A 26,623-nucleotide genomic window follows, 5' to 3' on the forward strand; every position below is an offset into this window, starting at 1 on the left:
GCACCTCCTCCTCCCTCCTCTCCTCTTCATGTATTTCACTGTCTATTGTCTCCTGTGTGGAGCGGACGGGCCGTACAACAGATGCTCCGCGTTCTTCAGCAGCAGCTTTAATGAGCGGGCTTCAGTCTCGCGGCTGCGCGGCTCCGCTGCTCGCTCACACTCACTGAACACACTTTCGCTCATTTTGTTCGCAAGACGCCATTTTTAACGGGAATGACTGGGCAGGCGTTCATCCTCTCCTTCCCTCTCTCTCTCTCTCACACACACACACACACACACACACTCACACGCGCGCGCGCACAATTTGCCATGCACAGCAGCGCAGTGTGCTGTAGCATTGTGAAAGATTGGGTCTGGTGAAAGAGCTCAGAATCAACTGCTGTGATAAACAACAAACAAGTTGCAACATGTAAAGGGTGGTGAGCTGACGTCTCACACACACACACACACCCACACACACACACACACACACACACACACACACACACACACACACCTACCTGTCTCCCCCGGCTTGACACGTGACAACAGATGCATAGAGAAAGACTGGAGGCATGTGTTTGTCATTTATTAAACCGAACATGTTTGTTGTTTGGTTGAAGACTATATAGTGTCCGTGAATAGATTGTCTTTTGCTCAAAAGTGCCTCACAAAACAACAGTTTAATTAATGTAGCTACAGTGCAACCACACACATGAACCACACCCTCAGCTGCACCGCTGTAAAGCATCACATGTGCAGTGGACAGACTACTGGCCAGCCGTTATGCAGACCACGCTGTCAGTACACTCCAGTCTAAGAATGTGTGTTAGCTCCACTTATAAATACCGTACAAAAACAAACAGGCTATCTTCAAAAGTTCATTCAATCCACCAGTGCCCATCGGCTATAATGAGGAGGCTCTGCCAGCCCTCTCACGGCTCGTCTCCGGGATCAGCAGGCTCTGATGGCGCCCCCCTGTGGTCAAAGAGAGGAAAGACCTCGGTGAGCGTTACTGTACACAGCAGCACGGCCCATGTCCAACACTGGTTTTGTTCCTAGAAAGAGGCTTCACAAAGAGGGGCTGCAGCACACTGTGAGCTGAACATAGAGGGGTGTAGTGATCAGAGACACACGATGCTGCAGCTGGTTCTGTTCAACTCCAAAGTGGTTTTTAAATGAACAAGGAAGCCGATCAAAACTACTGATGGTTTTCATCAAACAGAGATGTGTGTTTGTCTTTATTTTCTTAGTTTACAGGTTTCTACTCAGCAGGAATGCATTTCATAAACATCAACTAATGGATGTATTGTAACCGCAACACAAAGTACATTTGAGAGACAAGAGACTTTATAGTGCTGCTGAGATGTGGTGAGATTACTATTTTTTAATTTATAACTATTGTTTGAGTTTTCAGTTTTCCTCATCATGATATCATGATATCACCTCCTAAAGTGATCTTTAAGAATCAGTATGTTGTCGTTGTTCCCTGAGCTGGTACTAGTCCTGATACACGTGTATGTTGATATACAAGTTGTACATGTTGTACGTGTTGTACGTGTTGTACATGTTGTACGTGTTGTACATGTTGTACGCGTTGTACGCGTTGTACGTGTTGTACGTGTTGTACGTGTTGTACTGTACGTGTTGTACATGTTGTACGTGTTGTACGTGTTGTACGTGTTGTACATGTTGTACATGTTGTACGTGTTGTACATGTTGTACATGTTGTACGTGTTGTACGTGTTGTACGTGTTGTACGTGTTGTACTGTACGTGTTGTACGTGTTGTACGTGTTGTACGTGTTGTACATGTTGTACGTGTTGTACGTGTTGTACGTGTTGTACATGTTGTACGTGTTGTACTGTACGTGTTGTACGTGTTGTACGTGTTGTACATGTTGTACGTGTTGTACGTGTTGTACGTGTTGTACGTGTTGTACGTGTACATGTTGTACGTGTTGTACGTGTTGTACATGTTGTACATGTTGTACGTGTTGTACGTGTTGTACGTGTACATGTTGTACATGTTGTACGTGTTGTACGTGTTGTACGTGTTGTACGTGTTGTACATGTTGTACGTGTTGTACGTGTTGTACATGTTGTACATGTTGTACGTGTTGTACGTGTTGTACGTGTTGTACGTGTACATGTTGTACGTGTTGTACGTGTTGTACATGTTGTACATGTTGTACGTGTTGTACGTGTTGTACGTGTACATGTTGTACATGTTGTACGTGTTGTACATGTTGTACATGTTGTACGTGTTGTTTGATGTTTTCTATGCTTTTCATGTGTGATGATGTAAGTGGTGTGGAGGAATGGAGTGGAACGCTGTTGAATATCCAGATGCTTCTTTTGAATTGAAATACATTTTATTACATTTAGGACTTTAGGAGGAAAACTGCGCCATGAAAAGTATTTCTTTATTAAAATGAGTAATAAAATGTATATTTTAATATGCTGTACCTTTTGAAAGTGATGTAGATTTGTCATCTGCAATTTTTTGGGGTTCACTTGTATGCGTCTGTTTGTAGGTTTCGGGCTGGATCTTAGACTCTGACCTGGATCCATGTGAGGAGCAAAGTGGAGCATCCACTTACCCTGAATACGGTGGTGGTGGGGCATCGTGCTGCCCGCTGTGGTGCAGAGCCTCGTTGTAGCTGGGTAGAGCTGGAGGGATGAGGATCTCAGCCAGGGGCAACATCTCTGGGGCTGGACGCCCGTCTGCCGCCATCCTCACCGGAGCTCTGGACCGGGACACAAACAAAACTCAGGGGACTTCAACAAGCCGGTGAAAGTACCGTGTAGCTAATCGGGTCTAAATCAAACGTGAATGTGCTCCGTAAAATGGAGTGAATAGGCTTGATTTCCTGTTGTGGATTGTGTAAATGTTCACCAGATGGTGGTGCTAGAGAGAAGGCTGTGGCTGAACATCAGGATTCCTGACCAACACCAGCTACTGAAGGTTCTCTGAGGACCATGAATGTCCACACCAGAGCAACGACCAGCTGTGATAACATGTTACGGTCTGAGCTGGGGCGTCTTGATACATCGGTATTGATATTGACTGATGAGAGTGGTATTTACAAAATGAAACAACTTCATGTTAACAACACACATATGATAATGTTGTGTGAATCCAGCTCATCTTAAGTCATTTTGTATATACAGATATGGTTACAGACTCCAGCTCCTCCTAAACACACTCAGATTTTAATGAAGAACAAACTCAAAATGAATTTGACTGATGGTTATTTTTTCAGATTTTCTATAGATAATATCATTCTATGAATTATTTTGGCCACCATAATTGTGTAGTGACTCTGATATGGGGACAGCCCTAGCCTGAGCTGAAGTGCTGGATGTGATCCTCCTCCCTACGTCAGCAGCGTTTCTTCACCAGCGTTCCCATGAGAGTGAACTTACTGGGCCGGCCTCCGTCCACCTTTGTTCTTGTTTTGGTAGCAGTAGATTCCCAGCACAGTGGCAATACCAGCAGACACGAGGACGGCCACGATCCCTGCCACCAGCCCCGACACATCCACTTTGGGTGCATACGCTTCAAAGACAAACAGCAGTAACATCAAAGCAGTTCTGCACTGTTGGTGCGATTTCTGTCCAGTTCTAAACTAAAGTCTGCAGCACAGAATGCACACGTTACAGGTGTATTCTGACTCCACCTTCACAGAGCTTTTGATTATAAGTACAGCCTACAGTAAAAAGGACTGGAGGTATTATAACTGACCAAAGATAGGCTCCCAGGCTGTTGAAGCATTCAGCAGCACCAACATCATTTGGGCCTTTGAAGCACTTTAACAAGGAGTGTATCTTTAACCAAGCAGCTATACTAAGTATATTAGCAATACAGAAATGAAAATGATCCTAATTATAATACTCATATTTTTAATGTTCAATGTGAAGACACTACATTCAGCTGGAGGAGCCCAATACAACAGACTACAACAGTGTATCATATTCATCTTTCAAAACATTACCGTTAGTGTCATAGGTCTTCCAAAATTCTTCCTAAAAATGGAAGAAAAGAAGACTTAATGATGCACCTTCATTCAATCAGAGGGAAATAAACCAGCAGCAACCACCGGACATTCCAGAGTTCTTCTTATTGTCAAAAGCAAAAGAAACGCTTTCTAAAGTGTGTTTAGGTCAACATTCTGGGAGCTGCTTGTTGTAGAATGAAATGAAACTGTGCTAATAACTTAAGCAGGCTGTAAACGTAGTGACCATGTCTGGTTCTATTAAAGAAAAACTCCTGTCACTGTCCTCACAGCTGTCACTCAGAAGTTCACTCAAAGGTCAGGGTTCTCCTGATCCCTCTGGGTCTATTTAATGAAGCTAGAATGAGTGTACTGAGACAGCCACTACCAGCTGCTTGACGTCGTCCTCGAACACCTCTCTGGCCTCCTCGTAGCTGCACCTCTCTTCCACGCACTCCCTCTGCAGATTGTCAGGCACCAAGACCTCAAAGTCCCAGCTGTTGTAGAGCAGCGAGCGGGACAGGAAGGAGGTCGCCGACTGCTGGTCCACCAGCACTGGACCTCCTGCAGGACGCGGGCAAAGTGAACTCACAGAGCGATCACTGAGTGACGCAACAATCACACCTGATACAGAAATATTATGTCTGTGACAAAACCGCTCCGCTGTTTGTCTTCGTGTTGGCCCTGTGGTCGCATTTCATTTGACTCAATATGCGTAAACAAGTGACTTCAATGTACATGTGTGGTGCACGCCTGTGGAACCACGGAATGGCACGTTTGAATGATGAGATACAAAGGTCACAGGTGAGAGCACCCTGTGTGACCTGACCAGCTCTAAGTGAGAGGAGGTGTGATCTACCTGGAGGTCTGGAGAAGACGGAGCCGTGAGCCAGCTGCAGCAGGGACAGCACAGGGATCCACACCGCAGAAAAGGCTGCCATCGAAGCCCAAACTACAAGGACGGTGACAGAAGAGCCTCCAACACGCACCGGTCCGCGTTCCAGGAGCAAAACCAAAAGTCTTCTTCTAGATTCTCAGAAACATGCATGTCCCAATCTTACTCCAAACTGAACTTCCTTACCGTGAGGCTCCTGAGGGCTGGGTTGTTTTCATAGAAACCTGTCACATCACAAACCTGTTGGACAGCATACCTGCTGGAGGGAGGAACCTCCACAAACCGGTCTGTCTCACCGTCTACACTGTCGTTCACTCACTTGTTTGGTCCACCAGCTAAGTGTGTGTGTGTGTGTGTGTGTGTGTGTGTGTGTGTGTGTGTGTGTGTTCTCACACTGAACTAAAACAGTGTAATACAAACAGTTTTGGTCAAATTATTTTCTGAGCGGTGTTTGCTACATTTAGTAGTTTGTGACGTAATACGCATATCATTATGGGATATACAGGGCATTAAAGATCAAATGGAGAATACAACAGAGTTGTTAGGATGAAACTGAAAACGTTGCATGGGTATAGATGACGTCATCTCCCGTACGTTGCCCGTGTCACTCGCGTGAGAGTCGCTCAAGATGGCGGCTGCGGTGGGTGGTACGCGGTTAGCGCTGCAGCACTAGTTGAGTACTCTAGGCCCCCTGTTTCTAATGTGTCGCACCACTAGATCATGTCGCACGCAGCGACCAGTCAGGGTTTGACTGCTGAAATAAGAACGGCGACGGCGAAAATATCCTAAAACGTTAACACGTGCCGCAAACAAGTTCAGCTTGGTATGCTAACTTCCACAACACGTCACCTGTGGACCAAAGTGACAGAGACTCAAAGAAAGGCCATATTCTAGCAGAAGGAATGCTTTCGTGTCTTTGAACAGCAAGTAAAAACACAACAGACATTAGCAACGGTAAAGGGCTGGCGTCAAGTCAGCGCCTGCTTTGTTTTGCGGTGCGTGTATATACTATGCACTACGGTACGTGTATATACTAGGCATTACGAATCGTGTATATACTATGCATTACGGTAAAAGCGTGTAAGAACTGATTTCAAAATAAGAGCAACGTTCCGGTGAACATTAAGCCATTTCATTTATTATTGACAGAATTGAATAAATATTCAATAAGTCAGTCAGTCAATAATACATAAATAAGTAAACAAATAAATAAATAGGAAACAGATACAATGATTGATGCCTCAAATAATAATTACTGCAAACTGAATTTCAGAAAAAATGTAATTCCAATTGTGTGAATATTTAATCAAACTTCTTAAAGAATAATTTCCAATGATGATGTGACTTCAAAATGACAGTACGCCCCCTCATGAGTAAAGACTCCAGCATGTCCTGATGTCCTCTGAGTGAGACTGGTTGTCTTCCATCATCATGAGGTTCAGTCTGTGACAGGGCAGCTCACATGAGGTACACAGTACGTTCACGTTGTACAGTCACTGAAGTGTATACACTGTGTGTGTACACTAATGGTTCTGAACCTGGACACAGTGCACACATGAATAAATGAACACCATGTTCAAACGTGTCATCTTATTCATGAACCAATATCTGACACAACTAAACCCTAATTATGAGCACATGTCCTCTGAAGCGGTGCCAACGTGAGTCATAAAAGACACATCAGAAAGACATGGTAAGATGTAAATGTTTTAATGATATCAAAAAAATTAGACTTTTATCTCAATACAAAACTGAATGATGTGAATTGCAGATTGCAGGTAGATACATATATGAATTCGTATTAAAGGAAGAATAGTAAACAAACTGCCCAAAGCATTGAAGAAGATGGATATTGGTGGACATGATATGAGAGATTTTATTTTATTGTTCTTCAATTTTCAACTGTTTGTTAGTGTGCATGATAGTGGGTTAATCTGTCCTTAATAAGCAGTGAGGATGTGAAGTGGACTCATGTCTGTGGTTTTTGATCATCTCACCACCAACACAAGAACACACATCAGGTCCACCCCCACCCCCACAGACGTCTGGCCTGAGTGTGTGTGCAGCTGGGGAGGACTGCTGGCTGCTCATCCCTGTCGCTGCAACAGTGACCTCCAGCGGTGGATTGGGGCTACTGCACAGTGGCTCTCACAGAGGTGGCACGGCTGTTAGTTAGACTGCAGTCCAGAGTCCAAATATGACAAATGAGGAAACGGAACAAACACACCCTGTATCGCTGCTACTCTGGGCCCAGTCTTGCTGCTATGCAGAAGAGGGCTAGGCCATCTGTAGGCTCCTGTGATTGTAATGGAGATAATATAGAACTCTCCAATGCGATATGATAGGGAACATAGAAGATTACACACCTTCAAGACCAACAGAACACTGCTTCCCATCCACTGCAAGACAAAAGAACCTCAAGTCGAGGTCCACTTATTAGCTTTTTACAGAACTTTCAACCTCAAAACACTGCCTTCAGTGGTGAATAAATCAAGATGGCTTAGTTGTCATCATGTGACCTCAGAACAAAACGTCAGTCACAGGATAACAGCATGTGGTGAACAGGGACCCCCAGAAGCCTCCAGAGGGACTCCCTTATGTAGCTGGACTTTCAGCCCTTCAGGAGACGGGAGTGGTGTGTGACATCACCATGATGTCACACTACATCAGTGACACAGCAAGAGGCTGGATGACCACCAGATCGTTCCCACCCGACACATCCCTGTACTGAAGGTCCACATTCAGGACAACTGAGGACAACTGAGCCATGAAGACCATGAGATGCAGTAGAACGCTCTAGAAGAAGCACACCTGGAGTGAACTTTCCCCACCTGCCTTCTGTGAACAAACATTATTATACATGTGTCTCTTATTAAGACACTGATGACGTAGACGGAACACATGAGTCCACATGAATGGATACAAATAAAAAGACATAGTACCAGGATGCAGTCCACCTATCACCAAAACAATGGACATCCAGAGAGTGTCTGTGTCAAATGAAATGTGCAAATGCAGAAAGGAGGTCTGCTGTCATGAACACTGCACTGCCCGGCAGCCTTGAAGTGGACTCTTTCTCATCCAGCAGGTGGAGGCTGTGCATGGCCGAGTGACCACCTCTACTGAGGTCAGGTCAGGCCTGTGTACTCAGCATGCAGTCACAACATGGCACCACAAGAGGAACGATGGGGTCGAGGCACTAAAAGAAGCAGCAGCAGCTTTGGAAGTCCTCTCCTAATTGTGCAGCGGGGTCTGCTGCCCCCTGCAGGAAGGCATGCGGCACGACGTGACGTCATGGCTCGTCTTTGGGCGTGCTACATTTCGTGAGCGAGTTGAAATGTTTGACGTGTCCATTTTAAAGACATGGAATTGGAAATAATTGTTTGCGTGAGTTTTTTTTTTTTTTTTGTCTAACACAGTCAGCTCTGTGGTGATGATGTCATCATTCACCACAGACGCGGCGTCCTTTCTAACGGCAGTTTGGTCATTTTCATTCCACCTGTCCGGTACACCGGCTACAGTACTTCCTGCTGACGCCTCTCCCTTTACATCCTCTCATCAACATCAACGACTACACTGATATAAAAGTTGCTTTTGGCAAAAGTGCAAATGAAACCATTTGGAAAGAAAATGATGCACCTTATATCTCTCTCTCTCTGTCTCTCTCTCTCTCTCTCTCTCTGTCTCTCTCTCTTTCTCTCTCTCTCTCTCTCTCTCTCTCTCTCTCTCTCTCTCTCTCTCTCTCTCTCTGTCTCTCTTTCTGTCTCTCTCTCTTACTCAGACACACACTCCTTTTTGGACAAGCTGTAGAGGGAAAAGGATGTGGTGTCCATGGTAACAGTGCTTAGAGGAGGACACAGGGACAGCCCCCCCTTTTCTGTTTCCTTGTGTGATGAGTTGGAGGAGGAGGACTCTCCATCTCCTGGAACCGTCTGTGGATGAAGAAGAGCAGAAAGAGAGGAGTGAACCACTGCTGTGCACATCACACCGTGTCATGTGATGGACTGTTGGTATCCCAAAGGTCTGACTAGAGACTCTGGGTAGTGAGAGCAAACAGCCACCAACGAGCTTCTAAAGGGAACGTGAGAGCGCTTTAATTCAAGCTACGCCCCAGAACACTCTGAAGAGTAACTGCACACGTACTTGGCTTGTGGTCTGATTAACAGTACACAGTGCCTAGTGTCTAAGCTGCTGTAGCTGTTCATTATCTGTTCAAATGAAGTGAAATAAACTGTACCTGATAATCTGCACCAGCTCCAAGAAGACTTCATCCACGTTGTAGCGATTCTTGGCTGAAGCCTCCATGTAGTGGATCCTGTTCTCTCTGGCGAACGCCTGAGCGTTCTCCCTGGAGATCTGCAGACAAGCACAGATCCTCCACTGTCACCTCATCCTCATTACACTGTCACCTCATCCTCATCACACTGTCACCTCATCCTCATCACACTGTCACCTCATTCTCATCACACTGTCACCTCATCCTCATCACACTGTCACCTCATCCTCATCACACTGTCACCTCATCCTCATCACACTGTCACCTCATTCTCATCACACTGTCACCTCATCCTCATCACACTGTCACCTCATCCTCATCACACTGTCACCTCATCCTCATCACACTGTCACCTCATCACACTGTCACCTCATCCTCATCACACTGTCACCTCATCCTCATTACACTGTCACCTCATCCTCATCACACTGTCACCTCATCCTCATCACACTGTCACCTCATCCTCATCACACTGTCACCTCATTCTCATCACACTGTCACCTCATCCTCATCACACTGTCACCTCATCCTCATCACACTGTCACCTCATCCTCATTACACTGTCACCTCATCCTCATCACACTGTCACCTCATCCTCATTACACTGTCACCTCATCACACTGTCACCTCATCCTCATTACACTGTCACCTCATCCTCATCACACTGTCACCTCATCCTCATTACACTGTCACCTCATCCTCATCACACTGTCACCTCATCCTCATCACACTGTCACCTCATCACACTGTCACCTCATCCTCATCACACTGTCACCTCATCCTCATCACACTGTCACCTCATCCTCATTACACTGTCACCTCATCCTCATCACACTGTCACCTCATCCTCATTACACTGTCACCTCATCCTCATCACACTGTCACCTCATCCTCATCACACTGTCACCTCATCCTCATCACACTGTCACCTCATCCTCATTACACTGTCACCTCATCACACTGTCACCTCATCCTCATCACACTGTCACCTCATCCTCATTACACTGTCACCTCATCCTCATTACACTGTCACCTCATCCTCATCACACTGTCACCTCATCCTCATCACACTGTCACCTCATCCTCATTACACTGTCACCTCATCCTCATCACACTGTCACCTCATCCTCATCACACTGTCACCTCATCCTCATTACACTGTCACCTCATCACACTGTCACCTCATCCTCATCACACTGTCACCTCATCCTCATCACACTGTCACCTCATCCTCATCACACTGTCACCTCATCCTCATCACACTGTCACCTCATCCTCATTACACTGTCACCTCATCCTCATCACACTGTCACCTCATCCTCACTACACTGTCACCTCATCCTCATCACACTGTCACCTCATCCTCATCACACTGTCACCTCATCCTCATCACACTGTCACCTCATCCTCATCACACTGTCACCTCATCCTCATTACACTGTCACCTCATCCTCATCACACTGTCACCTCACCCTCATTACACTGTCACCTCATCCTCATTACTCTGTCACCTCATCACACTGTCACCTCATCCTCATCACACTGTCACCTCATCCTCATTACACTGTGCTGTGCTGTACTGTACTGTGCTGTAATGTGCTGTACTGTGCTGTACTGTACTGTACTGTACTGTGCTGTACTGTACTGTGCTGTGCTGTACTGTACCGTGCTGTACTGTACCGTGCTGTACTGTGCTGTAATGTGCTGTACTGTGCTGTGCTGTGCTGTAATGTGCTGTACTGTACTGTGCTGTGCTGTACTGTACTGTGCTGTACTGTAATGTGCTGTGCTGTGCTGTAATGTGCTGTGCTGTACTGTGCTGTGCTGTACTGTGCTGTGCTGTAATGTGCTGTGCTGTACTGTGCTGTAATGTGCTGTACTGTACTGTGCTGTACTGTGCTTTACTGTAATGTGCTGTGCTGTAATGTGCTGTGCTGTACTGTGCTGTACTGTACTGTGCTGTACTGTGCTGTACTGTACTGTGCTGTGCTGTGCTGTACTGTACTGTGCTGTGCTGTAATGTGCTGTGCTGTAATGTGCTGTACTGTACTGTGCTGTACTGTGCTGTACTGTACTGTACTGTGCTGTGCTGTAATGTGCTGTGCTGTAATGTACTGTACTGTACTGTGCTGTACTGTGCTTTACTGTAATGTGCTGTGCTGTACTGTGCTGTACTGTACTGTGCTGTACTGTGCTGTACTGTACTGTGCTGTGCTGTACTGTACTGTGCTGTGCTGTAATGTGCTGTACTGTGCTGTGCTGTACTGTACTGTACTGTGCTGTGCTGTACTGTGCTGTACTGTACTGTGCTGTGCTGTGCTGTACTGTGCTGTACTGTGCTGTACTGTACTGTGCTGTACTGTGCTGTGCTGTGCTATGCTGTAATGTGCTGTACTGTGCTGTGCTGTACTGTACTGTGCTGTACTGTGCTGTACTGTGCTGTACTGTACTGTGCTGTACTGTACTGTACTGTACTGTGCTGTACTGTACTGTGCTGTGCTGTAATGTACTGTACTGTACTGTACTGTACTGTGCTGTGCTGTAATGTGCTGTGCTGTGCTGTACTGTACTGTACTGTACTGTGCTGTACTGTACTGTGCTGTGCTGTGAGGGGATCCGCCACAGAGAGGCAAACCTTCACGTTCATCTCTATCAACAGATGCTACTTTCATATTCAGACCGTCTAACAACACTTTGATATCAGAAGTGTTCTGGTTTCTGTTTGTTCAGTAGTGTTGACCAATCACGTGGGAGCAGGCTGTGGTGGAGGGCAGGTAAAGCGGCTGTGTGGAGAGCCAATGAGGAGGAAGACACAGGCCGGGAACCCACCCACTACCGTCGTCATGACGATGATTCAGATCTTTATTGGCTTTAATTTAGTCTTCTCTCAGCTTCAGCTCCAGTCTCACACAATGAGACATGATGTCTCCCTGGTTCAGAGTGGGCTTTCATAGAGGAGGACATTTGTCCGGGCTTTGCTTCCTTCCACAAAAACAAAATAGCTCAATAAAGGTAAAAGATTGGTGTTGAATAATAAGATTCATTTGCATCGGTCCTTTTTAGTGTGTCTTGTTTTTGTTACCGCTGTGAATCACGTGACTAAACGAGGCGTTCATATTAGTTTGTCTAATATCTGAGGTCACTTTTGACCCATAAACCTGAAGTTTCACAAATTCCCTGATATTTCCAAACCCTGGATGAGAAGTGATCACATTGAACGTATCTGTCTCCTCTCCACTACATTCCAGGAGCATTGGGAAAACTAAGTGACCCCTCACAGATCCACCCGGGCCCCACTCACCACTCGGTGCTGCTCCAGGTCCGCCTTGTTTCCAACCAGCACCATGGGGAAGTCGTCTCGGTCCTTGACTCTCAGGATCTGAGTGTGGAATTTCTGGACCTCGTGGTAGCTGCCGGGGGACAGAGGGAAAGAATTAGCAATCACAGTATCAACAGACATAGATTCATATGGATTATGATTTCCAGAAAAGAATGTGCCATGCACAGGAGATGGACGCAATAAAACCAATGAAATGATCTGCGCTCATCTCTTTTAATCTGGAGTTATTGGTAATGTGCTTCCAGTGTGTTCACTACACAACTGTAAACTCTTATAATTCACTGTACTGGATGCATGGAGACAAACACACATGGTGCACTAGAGAAATCAAGCTAACATAAACATTGTGAATATTGATGCAATTGACCACACTGCTGTGGTCATTTGATTTGTCAGGTTTGTGTGGATGAATATCTGTGTTGCTTTTCACATTCATTCATGAATTTCTAACCAAAGAGCATGGAGTCTAATGAGTGACAGACCCTGTTAATACAGTGAGCTATGAGACTGCAGAACAGTGCAGAACACGGGTCGACCCAATCATAAACGTCACCTGTTTCCAGCAACTTACCGTAGTCTCACACATACATGTATTCAGTGTGTGTGCGCGTGTTGGAATGGAATGTGTGCGTCGTACAGGTACCCGAGACACCGAGTCCACTTCCTGTCCCTGTCTAGATAGCAGCTGGACAGAGTCCTCACGTCAGTGAGACTGACCATTCTGAGGTTCTGACGATGCTGCAAGCATCTGTCTGTTCGGAAGCTCTACACACACACACACACACACACACACACACACACACACACACACACACACACACACACACACACACACACACACACACACACACACATTACCTGCCCCGGTCGTTGAGTGCAAACACCAATAAGAAGCCTTCTCCTGAGCGCATGTACTGCTCCCTCATCGCTCCAAACTCCTCCTGACCTGCTGTGTCCAAGACTGAAACACACACACACACACACACACACACACGTTACATATTCACAACACAGCATTGCTACAACAGCAGAGCGTGCTGCATGTTATATGATGCATGTGTATGGGTGGGAGTGTTGGGAGTGAGAGCACAGTAATCCTCTCTCGTTGCATCATTAGCATCATGCTACAGAGCTTAGCATCTCTGAAGACCTGTCACACACACACACACACACGGTGCTTTCACAACACTCTGTGGGTATTTCCACAATCTGCTGCTGAACACAGATGCTGCCCACAGCACAATCACATTCTTGAATTGCTCTACAAGTTGAAACTCTATCTACTAATCCTTGGACGATTGCCAGAATGACATATGTCCTTGCTTATATTGAAACGTCGATAATAACACCTTTACATTTTGGTTCGCGGATTAATGTCAATAGGAAACAGAGTCACAACGTGTTGAAATAAGTTATCCATATTTGGTTTTCATCTAGATAGATGGAGGAATCTGAAGTGTTTTAACAACCTTCCGTTTGTTAGACTTCCAGACAAACGATGGCTCAGCTGTGTGACTCAGCTGTGAGGCTACATGAGACAGAGGCTCAGTGGGTCTGAGGAAGCCCATGATCCAGTAGAGAGCTCCGACAGAGCCGGTAACTAGTCACGATACGCTGGCCCCACCCTTAACACCACCCACAGCACACACTGCAACATCTGTGTACACAAACACTGAAGTATATAACAAGCGCTCCCAGCGTCAAATCAAACATGAGGGCCTTTAGATACGATGACGTCCGACTGCTGCGCTCACCCAACAAGCTGCAATGTCCCACAAACTGAACCATTTGATCTCCAGTGGTGTTTAAGGGAGGCAACACAAATCTACAGCGCTGTAAACAAGTTCATCTGTATACGTCTGATGATTCACACATCACTGTGTGGCGAAACAGCAGCGTGACCCGACACACTGCAGCCTGGCTCTGTGCAGTAACACTGGCCAAGTACAAGTCCTAACAAGGGAATGAAACATCCAGAGAGCAAACAGCCTGTCATCTCACATCACCGTGCAACACACCCTCTGCTTTCAGACAAACAGTGAGCGCAGTGGATTCATATCCGGTGTGACGGAGCCTTACTGTCCAGCCGGGTCTCCTTTCCATCCACTGTGCAGATCTTGGTGTAGGAGTCTTCGATGGTGGGGTCGTAGTCCGACACGAAGTAGGACTGTGGGACACAATCAATGTTAAACGAACGGCTGCTGAGGACACAGCTCACACAGTAGACCGCATTTATTCAATACACCCGGCTGCATCTGTTAGCGAGCGGCCATTTGTTACTGCTAATGGGTGGAAAAAGATGCTGTAGGTGCATTCAGTAGTGCTACACATATGACTACTCCAGTAAAGAGACGTGTTCCTGTACACAGAAAGAGGACATTTACAGTAGGACAAGTACAACTACTCAAGTGGTGGAAGGGCAATTAAGTACACGTTTGAGCAACTTGTCCCTTACCGGAGTATTTCCATTTCAAGTCCACTACATTTATCTGACAGAGCTCTATGGTTACTAGAGACGGTACAGGTGTTACACACAGTGTGGTGTTGTTACAATCTGAATACTACTTCTACTTCTGCATGTACTAGAACCACAGTTTACTGGAGTTTCCGAAACAGAGTTGTACCTGTAGCTTCCAATGTAACTTATGTTAATGTTAGCTTGTGTTAGCTTGCATCTGCCACAGTCACTGGGTAACAGTGGCTTTCTGAACAATGGCGCCACATGTGTAAATGTAGTCAGCAGCAACACAAAGTAGGACATGTGAAGTCAGTTACCAAAACCTAAAGAACTACTGAGACGGTCCTTAAAGTGAACCCACATGGTCAGCTGGGTAGTTAGCCGACCGAAGCAAGGGTGTCGCTGCTGAAAAACAGCTCACACACTGAGAACTAAACGCTGAGGGCCTCAACTGTGGTCCTCAGGTCATGACTCAGCTCATAAGGACACGGCACACAGCTGTGTTGAGGCAATGCCACCAGCCAATCACACACGGGGGAAATCTGTGATATTTCTTTTAACATTCAAGTGCCAAGTGAGAGATTTGACATGTGTTGAGCAGAAGGTTGAGCTGTTCTGAGAACAGTTAAAGACTCACAATGACCGTCATGTCTGCACGCTACACTGATACCATGTAGCTACACACATGCAGCATAACTGTGAGGAAATCAAAGCCCAGATGATGCTCACTGAGGCGCAAGTTTCAAGTAGCTTTTCATATGAATTTTCATATTTTCATATTTCATGTAAATAGGAAGCAGTGTTCAACATCTGACATGCTGTTAAATAGAGCAGAGATGGAGGGAAGGCCTAGACATGCTGCTGCTCCCTGAGAGGCTGTATACATCACTTACCACTACTTCATAGATCGGTAATAACCAATAACCAGGTTAACATAAATCCTCCTCACGGGGGGGGCCTCACGTGGCCCCCACCCCCCAAATTTGAATTACATGGGATGCACACTATGGTTTTATTGTCTTGTCTGTGTTTCCAGAGTTGATATAAAAATAAAGAAAAATATATTTAATTGTGCTTTCTTTGTTAGCTAGCTTAGTGACGTGACAACATAGGTCAAAAGGCCACAGACCGGCGCGCACGCGGCAAATAGGTAGCTAACGTTAGCGCTGATTCACTCGGTAACGTTAGCGCTGATTCACTCGGTAACGTTAGCGCTGATTCACTCGGTGACGTTAGCGATGATTCACTCGGTGACGTTAGCGCTGATTCACTCCGTAACGGTAGCGCTGATTCACTCTGTAACGTTAGCGCTGATTCACTTGGTAACGTTAGCGCTGATTCACTCGGTAACGTTAGCGCTGATTCACTCGGTAACGTTAGCGCTGATTCACTCTGTAACATTAGCGCTGATTCACTCAGTGACGTTAGCGCTGATTCACTCTGTAACATTAGCGCTGATTCACTCGGTAACGTTAGCGCTGATTCACTCGGTGACGTTAGCGCTGATTCACTCAGTAGCGTTAGCACTGATTCACTCGGTAACGTTAGCGCTGATTCACTCGGTAACGTTAGCGCTGATTCACTCGGTAACGTTAGCGCTGATTCACTCTGTAACGTTAGCACTGATTCACTCAGTAACGTTAGCACTGATTCACTCAGCGCTGATTTTTCCTGAGGAGAAAATTAAACGCAAATTCAAAAGCGCTGCCCAAAAGTGGCATTCAAAACAGAAAATTGCTGAATTCAATGCCAAACTTCCAACAATAAGTATTTTCCGACCGGTCGGTGAAGGATGCCTCAAATGAAAAGCTGAAAGTCCATAATCATAGCATGGATGGAGAATAAAAGCGCACGCAGTTCAGAGCGTAAAGACACCGATTCTATTAAGATGTGCACTTGTGTAGGCTTCACTCTTGCAAGCCTGTAACAGATAGGCCCATTCTACTCTATTGTAGTTCTACTGTAGCATATACTAACATTTGTTCTCTGTTTGAGCTGTTGATTTTTTCTGTTTGAATACATTTCCCTCAAAAGAAAAGCTTGAGTTTTGATATCTTGCCTATATGGGGGGGGGGGGGGGGGGGGGGGGGGGGCTCTCAGGGTTATTCTGCGGGGGGGCCTCACGTGTTTCCGTTACGGTACTGCACATGTTCAATTCCAGACTGGATCGTTGTGATTGATACTTCATGTTCCTACAATAGGACCTGATCACTGGGGCTTCTGTGAACATTAACATGACTATTAATGAATCACCAGCCGGAGGGTTCTCATAACCCTGGAAAATATGTTTCATGAACAGCCAGTGATGTGTAGAGCGTCAGTGAGTGATCTATACAATAATAAAGTCGTACAACTGTGGCTCTGTAGTACAGTAATAACACAGTAATAGCACAGATGTAGTAGAGGCCGTACCTGGATGAACTGTAGTACGGTAATAACACAGTAATAGCACAGATGTAGTAGAGGCCGTACCTGGATGAACTGTAGTACGGTAATAACACAGTAATAACACAGATGTAGTAGAGGCCGTACCTGGATGAACTGTAGTACGGTAATAACACAGTAATAGCACAGATGTAGTAGAGGCCGTACCTGGATGAACTGTAGTACGGTAATAACACAGTAATAACACAGATGTAGTAGAGGCCGTACCTGGATGAACTGTAGTACGGTAATAACACAGTAATAACACAGATGTAGTAGAGGCCGTACCTGGATGAACTGTAGTACGGTAATAACACAGTAATAACACAGATGTAGTAGAGGCCGTACCTGGATGAACTGTAGTACGGTAATAACACAGTAATAACACAGATGTAGTAGAGGCCGTACCTGGATGAACTGTAGTACGGTAATAACACAGTAATAACACAGGTGTAGTAGAGAGACCGTACCTGGATGAACTGTAGTACGGTAATAACACAGTAATAACACAGATGTAGTAGAGAGGCCGTACTTGGATGAACTGTAGTACGGTAATAACACAGTAATAACACAGGTGTAGTAGAGAGGCCGTACTTGGATGAACTGTAGTACGGTAATAACACAGTAATAACACAGATGTAGTAGAGAGGCCGTACTTGGATGAACTGTAGTACGGTAATAACACAGTAATAACACAGATGTAGTAGAGAGGCCGTACTTGGATGAACTGTAGTACGGTAATAACACAGTAATAACACAGGTGTAGTAGAGAGGCCGTACTTGGATGAACTGTAGTACGGTAATAACACAGTAATAGCACAGATGTAGTAGAGGCCGTACCTGGATGAACTGTAGTACGGTAATAACACAGTAATAACACAGATGTAGTAGAGAGGCCGTACTTGGATGAACTGTAGTACGGTAATAACACAGTAATAACACAGGTGTAGTAGAGAGGCCGTACTTGGATGAACTGTAGTACGGTAATAACACAGTAATAACACAGATGTAGTAGAGAGACCGTACCTGGATGAACTGGATGGTCAGTGCGCTCTTCCCCACCCCTCCTCCTCCCACCACCACCAGTTTGAATCGTTCCTCTTCTCCACTCATACTGGTTTGGAACTGGGATTCTTCCGGATCAAAAACCTCCCAGGGCCTGAGCTAAAGCCAACCCGAGCCTCGACACAAGCCAAAGTAAAGTAGTCGAGCAGATCCGCCGGTTAACGTCGATGTTAGCAGAAGACACCAGCACGGACGATTTGATCGGTGCAGTTTCAAACGGAAACTTTACTCATTTTTTCTTCACCGAGGTCTTCGACACACAACCGGACCTGACGACCAAAGTCCCGCCGGAGCTCCGCTGTCCATCCGCCAAAGCAACAAGTAAAGAGTCCAGCAGCAGCGCGTGTCTCTGGGGCTTCTCTGCTCTTCTTTCTGCTCTCTTCTCCTCGGCCTCCGGGCAGCTTGTGGGGGCGGAACTGCTTCCTCTTTTCTTTTTCCTCAAGAAACTAGATCGCGCACTAATGTTCTAGCACTAGACACACGAACACACACACACACACGCGCGCGCGCACACACACACACACACACACACACACACAGGTCGACGTTTCGGTGTGTCAGAAAGGACACGATGGAGCACCAATGTTACACACACTTCAGCTTTCTCACATTAACGCTGAAACCACTTTCATGTGTCCGTGTCCTTATTTGGTCATCTGGAGGGGCCTACCGTTACCTTTCCGTGACATCATGTAAAACCTACTGGCCCGCGCACGATGTAAAAGCAGCACGAGGTTGGAAGTATTTCACTGCACTTATGGTTATCAATAATTATATTTCATGTGTTATTAAACGTTGCGTCGTTGATTTACAATAAGAACAAAGTTGTCAACAGTCGGTTAACAAGACGACAACTTGTTCATGGTGAACTTAAAATGGATTCTTCTGTCATCTCGAGCACGACGCCATTGTGTTTCGGTCCACATGTGGAATGCTGTGGAATGCGAGCCCTCAGGCAGCAGCGCATACCTCACCTATCTACGTGAGCACGTGACCCACGCGCTCTAATCCAGTCCCAGTTCACCTGGAGCAGTGAGATCCCCCCACACACACACACACACACACACACACACACACACACACACACACAATGCATGCATTTGATTACTAAATGAATTCTGATCAATATTGACACTTCACTTTTTGACATATTGTGATGAAACATGTGTTTTCTTATGGCTGATAATAAAAATAAGTTTAATACACTGTACGAGTTATAGAAAGTATTACCAAACATTCACATCCAACATTTTCACTTGTAGTTTCATACATCAGCTGATTCATGTTATCGCCTCATTAAGCTGCTCTCAGTGCCTCCAACACAACCCTAAAACAACCACTTCCATTCCTGAATGAAACAAGATACTCAGACATGAAACTCACAGACAAAGCTGCATGGATGCTCTGCGCCTGTTGCCCTACTGAACAGAGCATTCACCTGAATGCTGACCCCTGCTGTACAGTATCCCTCTGCTGCTACATCAGATTCAAGTCAACACCGATGCATTCAGGAACGTGTACAATGTACGCACAACACCAGCTACAGTAATGGAGGTGCTACACTTCGACACAGGGCCTCACGATGGAGGTAAAGAAGGAGGATCCACCTCCACCGTGAGGCCCTCACTGCAGGTGACACCGTGCTGTGGTGGTACACATTCTCAAAGACATGAGGAGGAACCACTCACAGGAAGCGTGGCGCCGATGGGCCCTTGGGGTTTTACAGTTACTCTTTTTGATAACACGCCCTCGATCAGTGTCTGAAATACTGAATGACACATTTCACAGAGGAGATGGAGCATCGTGCTTCTAGCAGGCAGTAGGCCCATCACAGAGCCACGCTCTCTTCTCCTGAAGAAACATCTCTTACCCAGCTCAAAGATCAGCATTACTGCACATGCTACAACTGCTTCATTACGATGCACTTCTGCAAAATATGCTGACCTAGCGATTTAATAGCGATGTATAAATCAATGTTAAGATCTTTGTTATCTAAACTGATGAGTGGTTGGTTATCTCGTAGAAGAAGCTGACATTGTCTCCATGAGATGAGATCAAGGAGCATGTTTTCCCACATTAGTAGCAGATCATGACTTCCAAGTCCTCACAGTGGTTTTCATGACAATGGTTAGGACAATAGTCATGATTCTTTGTGTGAGACGTTGCCTAATACACAGAGACGGGGACAATGGGATGGAGCAGCTCCGTCTTATGTTCCACCAGAAGAAAGCAAAACATTTAGACGGGAAATATTGTGAGAAAAGCAACTCTCAGAGAAGATAATGTCCTAACGTGGCCTCCTGTTGAAGCCGTCACCCTGGGGTGATCACAGTGATGACACCTAAAAACCAGACGACAACGCTGAGAAGCGCCGCTCAAAACCACGCTGAGGAAAAAAAGCAAGAAGACACGGTTGAAATGTCACCTTTAATGATCAGTAAATACATCTTGAACCATTGTGCAGGAAATCTTAATAAATAACGTAATCTTACAAATGTCCAGATAAGCTGACAGCTGTCGATGTGTACTAAACAAGAAGCATGTGTGTGGAGGTTTATTGTGGATTGTAAGTATAGTTCTTAAATTCAGCTCTGCAATACATAAACGAATAAATACATAAATAGAAGACCTCCGGTATGTATGAACCACATAGTGTGGTTTATTTCAATTTGACAAACATGCACAGACACAAGCAGCCTCCTTCAGTCCCGCCCCTCAGTACCTGTAGGGCAGCGCAGGCTGGACAAACACCCCTCCCAGCAGCACCCTCTCCCCCCAGCCCAGCAGCCTGTTGAGGGTGACGCTGAAGGGCGACAGCAGGCCCTGCTCCTTTACCTCCGCTGTGCTGCACTTGCTGGGGGGGGGGCTCTGCTCCCGGCGGGTGTCCCCTGTCTGCCTGTGGCAGCCAGCGTTACTCCGTGTCTTTGCCTCAGGCTTTGCTCCCGTCTCCCCACTGTGGACGGTGTTGGGCGCGGCCCTTGCTCGCTGCCTGCTGCCTGCTGAGGAGGGAGGGCAGGTTTCCACAGGGGTCAAAAAGAGGGTGAGGCTCTTTCGTTTCTCTGACAGAGAAGCAGAGCCTGCTGGGAGGTGCGGTTGAGCGGGCTTTGCTGCCGGTCTGACCGGCTCACAGGGGCTCAAAGCTGGAGTCTCACATGGCATCTGGACTTGCTGCTGGATTTGATTAAGAGTCAAATGAAGAGTCCGAAGTTTCCCTGAAACCTGCCGGTTCCCGTTTCCATCTGAATGCGAGTGTCTCTGCTGCGTCGTGCTGTCTGCGTGGAAGGACTTCTCCATCTCTGCCGAGGCGCCGGTCTCACCGTCGGCCTGAGAATTCAAGCGGCGACTGACGTGCGCTCGGTTAACGCCGTCATTGATGGATGGCAGACGATTGTCCAGCTGCTGCACGAGGAGGTCGCCACCAGAGGCCTTCTGGCTCAGAGTGCCCTGGAAATGCTGCAGCTGACCCAGGAAGTTGAAGTTTGGGGAAATAGAGGGCCGGCGCTCTTTCACAAACCTTACAGGGGGACAGACAGGATGTGGGTTAGGGCTAGTCTTCAGCAGCTCACACACCTGGTTGGTGTTCCACACTTTGACATGACACAAACAAATGACACTTGTTTTAAGTTGAGTGGATAGGTATATGGGTGTTGGTAAGTGTTCGTATTCTTTGTTATCTAAACTGATGAGTGGTTGGTTATCTAGTAGAAGAAGCTGACATTGTCTCCATGAGATGAGATCAAGGAGCATGTTTCCCAATATTAGTAGCAGATCATGACTTCCAAGTCCTCACAGTGGTTTTCATGACAATGGTTAGGACAATAATCATGATTCTTTGTGTGAGACGTTGCCTAATACACAGAGACGGGGACAATGGGATGGAGCAGCTCCGTCTTTGAGAGGAATGCTTGATTATGTTCCACCAGAAACAGGCCAAACCCACAACTTGGAGTTAGTCATCTGTGGTTTTAAGAGTACACTGAACATCCTGGTGAGTCACTCTATCCCATTGTGTACATGCTTTGTTGTGTGAGATGTGAATTCTAAGTATATGGTCATCTCCAACTGGCAGCATGTGTTGGTATCTTGTTTATTTGGGAGGTAGGATTTTACCAATTTAGATATAGTTGATTGGTTGAAGTAGAATGGATTAGATTCTAGGAAGCATTGTCATTTTAACTGTTGCAATTCTGCCAATGAGGGAGAGTGGAACATCTATCATGTCCAGTGGGAGTGAAGTAAGGAAGTGCAGTTAAGATGGAACAGCTGATGAGAGACGTTGAAATCCAGATATGGAATCTTCACAAAGCTGGACCAGAGAAAAGTGTGAGGACGGTTCAGTCCATTTCTCTTTGTTTAGAGGACGGTTCATGGAGTAATTACACTACAGCAACAGCAGCACATCGTCAGCGTATCGGGAAATTGTACGATGTGTTATCAAGCTGAACTACTGGGTCAAAGTTTTGGCAAACAACACAAGCAAGTGGTTCAATGAATATTGTAAATTGAATCTTGATGTCACCACTGTGGCCAAAGAAGACGTAAATATAGTCATAGTCCAATTCATAAATCAGTCAACTACAAGCCCGTTGTAGGGTCGTGGATAGCATGTTGCTATGAACTTTGTCAAAGTCTTTCCCTGCGTTGAGTGATCCTATCATTGTGGTCCTTGATAGAAATGTTGCTGTTTCGTTACACTAGTCAAAGTTATTTGTAAAATGAGCTCAGATGGAATCTGTATTTTCACAAGTCATTTTATTTCCCTGTGTGGGATCTCTGGAACGAGCGTCTACATGTTTAAATATTCGTTGTAAATGGTTGTCTACTTCATGCTCCTTTCTCTTCTTGTGGGAAGAGGAAGAGATTTGTGCTTTGAGCTTCCATAAGCGACGCCCACTCTGGTTTGATGAATGTGTTTGACTCTGTATCTGCGATGTGTTCAACCGCCATCTACTGACCGGTCATTTCATTTAAAATACTGGAACCTGGTCACTGATAACATAAGAGCTGATAATCAAAGAGCATCCTGTCTCTGTGAGAAGCGTCGTGAGACAACTTGTCTCATGATTTGACACTATGTTGATAAAAGGTGACTCGACCGGCACATACAGTGAATACCAGCACAGCTCAGATCCGGCTGCAGTCCGAATGTAGCGGTCCAGGTGTGAAGCCGTACCTGTAGGCGTGGTCCAGGTCCATTCCCAGTCTGTACATGATGTAGGCTACGGCCAGAGCCGGGGAGCGAGAGATTCCTGCTGCACAGTGAACCAGCACGGACTCACCAGAGGACATGGCTGCATCTGAGCACACAGAGACAGAGACAGTCAGTCCAGCAGCACGGTGAGAAACAAGCAGCAGCGAACCATCCTTCAATACCATCCATGGATCTATATGTGTGTACAGAAGTTCTGGACGGTTATTTGTATTAACAATATATGCATTAGAAATCAGCTGGCTAAGATGGAGGCTGTTATTGCTGAATGCTGGAGAGTGAGGGTGAGTGAGGGTGAGTGAGGCTGAATGAGGGTGAGTGAGGGTGAGTGAGGGTGAGTGAGGCTGAGTGAGGCTGAGTGAGGCTGAGTGAGGCTGAGTGAGGCTGAGTGAGGCTGAGTGAGGGTGAGTGAGGCTGAGTGAGGCTGAGTGAGGCTGAGTGAGGCTGAGTGAGGGTGAGTGAGGGTGAGTGAGGCTGAGTGAGGCTGAGTGAGGGTGAGTGAGGGTGAGTGAGGGTGAGTGAGGCTGAGTGAGGCTGAGTGAGGCTGAGTGAGGGTGAGTGAGGGTGAGTGAGGGTGAGTGAGGGTGAGTGAGGGTGAGTGAGGGTGAGTGAGGCTGAGTGAGGCTGAGTGAGGGTGAGTGAGGGTGAGTGAGGGTGAGTGAGGGTGCTGACCGATGAAGTGCAGAGCCTGTGGGATCCAGGGCAGCAGGTCGGCCCACAGGGAGTCATCAATGGGGATGCGGAGGTATCTGGAGTGAGGCAGAAAGGAGGGCTGGGGGCTGCAGCGACTCACACTCAGCACATAGGAGATACCCAGAGAGGCCAGCCGGTCCTACACACACACACACACACACACACACACACACACACACAGCCTTATTTAGGGTCATTTGTCTAATTAGAAGTTCTAATTAGCTCCACCTCGTTTTTCAAATCACACACGCGTCTGTAATAATCATACAACACTATCATAATATGCTGCATGCTACTCTGAACGAGGTTGTATCGACACAACTAGCCCACAGTGGACTTGGACTGCTGTACGGGTACATGGTAGAATGGACTCCGGTACGTGTAACGGATGTAAAGGACGTCTCACCTGCGTCACGTCGCTCTCCGCTCCGAGGTAGAGCCGCGGGAGGATGACGGACAGCGGGGGCCGCTCCGCCTCTGTCTCCCGGGACCAGACCATACCTGCAGCACAACACGCGTTACGTTTAATACATTGAAGAGCCGGAGACGTTGATGACACGAGAGCATGTTGACCTGTTCCACGAGGAGGCAGTGACAAGAGGGCCTGTTAACATCTGGAGCGACTTTCCCTGATGTCAGCAGAGACTCCAGCAGAGAGAACATGCAGATTCATATGCAGCGACTCTTTTCTCCTCACGCACAGCGGTTGCATTACATTACATTACATTACATTACATTACATTACAGTCATTTAGCAGACGCTTTTATCCAAAGAGACTTACAATAAGTGCATCAACATTGGTAATCAAAAGAACTACTAGTCACCAGAAGTCATATTCTGGTTGCTTCATATTACTCACTGTAGGCGTCCCTGTTTCAAATCGCCGTCCCGTCCTGTTCTTGCAGCAGAAGCCCGCAGCAGGTCTCGGTCAGCGGTCTGCTTCTCTCGGTCCACCGCTGCTCTCTGATCGCTGCAGCCTCCTCCGTCCTGCGCTCTGCGTCCACACACTGGCTTCTAAACGATGAGCTCATTCTCTTTCCAACAATAGATCTCGGACTGGATGATGTCATCTTCAGCCAATCAGCGCCTTGCCAGGCTTCCACACGCGCAGACGCATCTCCGCCGTGTCAGCGCGCCGCCCAGCAGAGGTGGAGGAGAAGCAGCCCGTCGGCCTCCAGCCGAGAGCAGAGCGAGCAGAGTGGAGCTCACCGACAGCTGCTCATCAACACCACCCAACACCACCCAACAGTCACGTGCACGTTATGAAAGACCTACCTCATGAAGGGCCGCGTGCATGTCCGCGCGCTCTGCACCACTGATCACCTGATCGTCTCCAGCAGTAATGAGACTATTGCAATGCATGATCCACATCACTACCTGGGAGCACAGAGGAGGCTCACATCACCACCAATCACCTGGACATGAGTGTTGACGACGGGGCCTAGTTCACGCTGCACCTAACCGGGAAAGAAGTGCTCTAGCATGGGAGCAGCAGAGCCTCGTGCAGCCTGTGAACAAGAACCCAGTTCAGTCACACACACCTTCTGCGTCTCATCTGGGTGTTTGAGTTTGCATCATTTTGGATTCGTGTCTCGAGCATCCCGTGAACCTAGTAACGTGTGTTCAACACTGTCACTGTATTGTTACATTGAGCCTACAGGTTCCACTGTTTACACCAAAGAGCGCGCTGCATCCCTCTGGTAGACTGACGGTGGTTTGAATCAGCGGTGTTGAACAGTAATGCTAATGCTAATGCTAATGCTACACAGTGGGCAGTACGTGCTCTTCCTCTCTCATCTCCATCGCTTTCTTTTCCATCAGCGTCCTCATCTTCTCCTCGCCTCTTCCCTTCCCTGGCAGACGTATTTAGTTGATATTTGGTTAGTCTAGTTGCTCATTGTCGTGGTAGTTATGGGCGGAGTAATCTCTCTATAGATGCATTCATAGCAGCGTCACATTCTGCATTCATAGGTGCATCTCAGTGAAAAGTTCATTTATTTCAGTAATTCAGTTCAGAAAGTGAAACTCATATATTATATAGATTCATTACACACAGGGTGATGCATTCCAAGCGTTTACATTTCTTTTAATCTTGATGATTATGGCTTACAGCTAATGAAACCCCAAAACTCAGTATCTCAGATAATGAGGATATTGTGAATAAGTTGAATGTTGTAGACTCGAGGTGTCTCTGATCAGCTGATGAACTCAGAACACCTGAAGGTTTCCTGAGCCTTTCAATGGTCTCACAGTGGTTCAGTGGACTACAGTTCATGGGGAAGACTG

At 46.6% G+C, this 26,623-nt stretch overlaps 3 protein-coding genes across 3 annotated transcripts; all 3 read right to left on the reverse strand.

Annotated features, from left to right (window-relative positions):
- Positions 1–547: 547 nt before the first annotated feature.
- prrg2 (proline rich Gla (G-carboxyglutamic acid) 2) lies at positions 548–5,162 on the reverse strand. The gene is made up of 6 exons (XM_068724813.1): positions 4,836–5,162; positions 4,365–4,540; positions 3,977–4,007; positions 3,408–3,540; positions 2,582–2,728; positions 548–957 (listed from the first exon to the last, which is right to left on the reverse strand). The coding sequence occupies exons 1-6, from the start codon at positions 4,915–4,917 to the stop codon at positions 915–917; spliced, it is 612 nt and encodes a 203-aa protein (XP_068580914.1). The 5' UTR covers positions 4,918–5,162; the 3' UTR covers positions 548–914.
- Positions 5,163–6,565: 1,403 nt separating this feature from the next.
- rras (RAS related) lies at positions 6,566–19,037 on the reverse strand. Its single transcript, XM_068724762.1, has 6 exons — positions 18,396–19,037; positions 14,567–14,654; positions 13,346–13,448; positions 12,449–12,557; positions 9,109–9,227; positions 6,566–8,803 (listed from the first exon to the last, which is right to left on the reverse strand). Exons 1-6 carry the CDS (start codon positions 18,480–18,482, stop codon positions 8,716–8,718), a joined length of 594 nt encoding a protein of 197 aa, XP_068580863.1. The 5' UTR covers positions 18,483–19,037; the 3' UTR covers positions 6,566–8,715.
- Positions 19,038–20,842: 1,805 nt separating this feature from the next.
- Positions 20,843–26,189, reverse strand: si:ch211-195b15.8 (uncharacterized). Its single transcript, XM_068724837.1, has 5 exons — positions 25,197–26,189; positions 24,743–24,837; positions 24,316–24,475; positions 23,608–23,731; positions 20,843–21,948 (listed from the first exon to the last, which is right to left on the reverse strand). Exons 2-5 carry the CDS (start codon positions 24,833–24,835, stop codon positions 21,150–21,152), a joined length of 1,176 nt encoding a protein of 391 aa, XP_068580938.1. The 5' UTR covers positions 24,836–24,837; positions 25,197–26,189; the 3' UTR covers positions 20,843–21,149.
- Between the last annotated feature and the right edge of the window lie 434 nt (positions 26,190–26,623).

The sequence above is a fragment of the Cebidichthys violaceus genome, unplaced genomic scaffold, assembly GCF_023349555.1.
Source record: "Cebidichthys violaceus isolate CVI_PGR_0920_01 unplaced genomic scaffold, fCebVio1.0.p SCAF_32, whole genome shotgun sequence".
Classification (NCBI taxonomy): Eukaryota; Metazoa; Chordata; class Actinopteri; order Perciformes; family Stichaeidae; genus Cebidichthys; species Cebidichthys violaceus.

Coding starts and splice junctions, on each gene's coding strand:
- rras (XM_068724762.1), bottom strand. CDS start 18,482: ATGAGTGGAGAAGAGGAACGATTCAAACTGGTGGTGGTGGGAGGAGGA. Junction 14,655..18,395: donor TGACCATCCAGTTCATCCAG/GTACGGTCTCTC, acceptor TGTGTCCCACAG/TCCTACTTCGTGTCGGACTA. Junction 9,228..12,448: donor ACCTGGAGCAGCACCGAGTG/GTGAGTGGGGCC, acceptor GCTTGTCTGCAG/ATCTCCAGGGAGAACGCTCA.
- si:ch211-195b15.8 (XM_068724837.1), bottom strand. CDS start 24,835: ATGGTCTGGTCCCGGGAGACAGAGGCGGAGCGGCCCCCGCTGTCCGTC. Junction 24,476..24,742: donor CGGAGAGCGACGTGACGCAG/GTGAGACGTCCT, acceptor GTGTGTGTGTAG/GACCGGCTGGCCTCTCTGGG. Junction 21,949..23,607: donor GACCTGGACCACGCCTACAG/GTACGGCTTCAC, acceptor TCCCCCTGTAAG/GTTTGTGAAAGAGCGCCGGC.
- prrg2 (XM_068724813.1), bottom strand. CDS start 4,917: ATGGCAGCCTTTTCTGCGGTGTGGATCCCTGTGCTGTCCCTGCTGCAG. Junction 4,008..4,364: donor AGGACGACGTCAAGCAGCTG/GTAGTGGCTGTC, acceptor TTCCATTTTTAG/GAAGAATTTTGGAAGACCTA. Junction 958..2,581: donor CCACCACCACCGTATTCAGG/GTAAGTGGATGC, acceptor CTTTGACCACAG/GGGGGCGCCATCAGAGCCTG.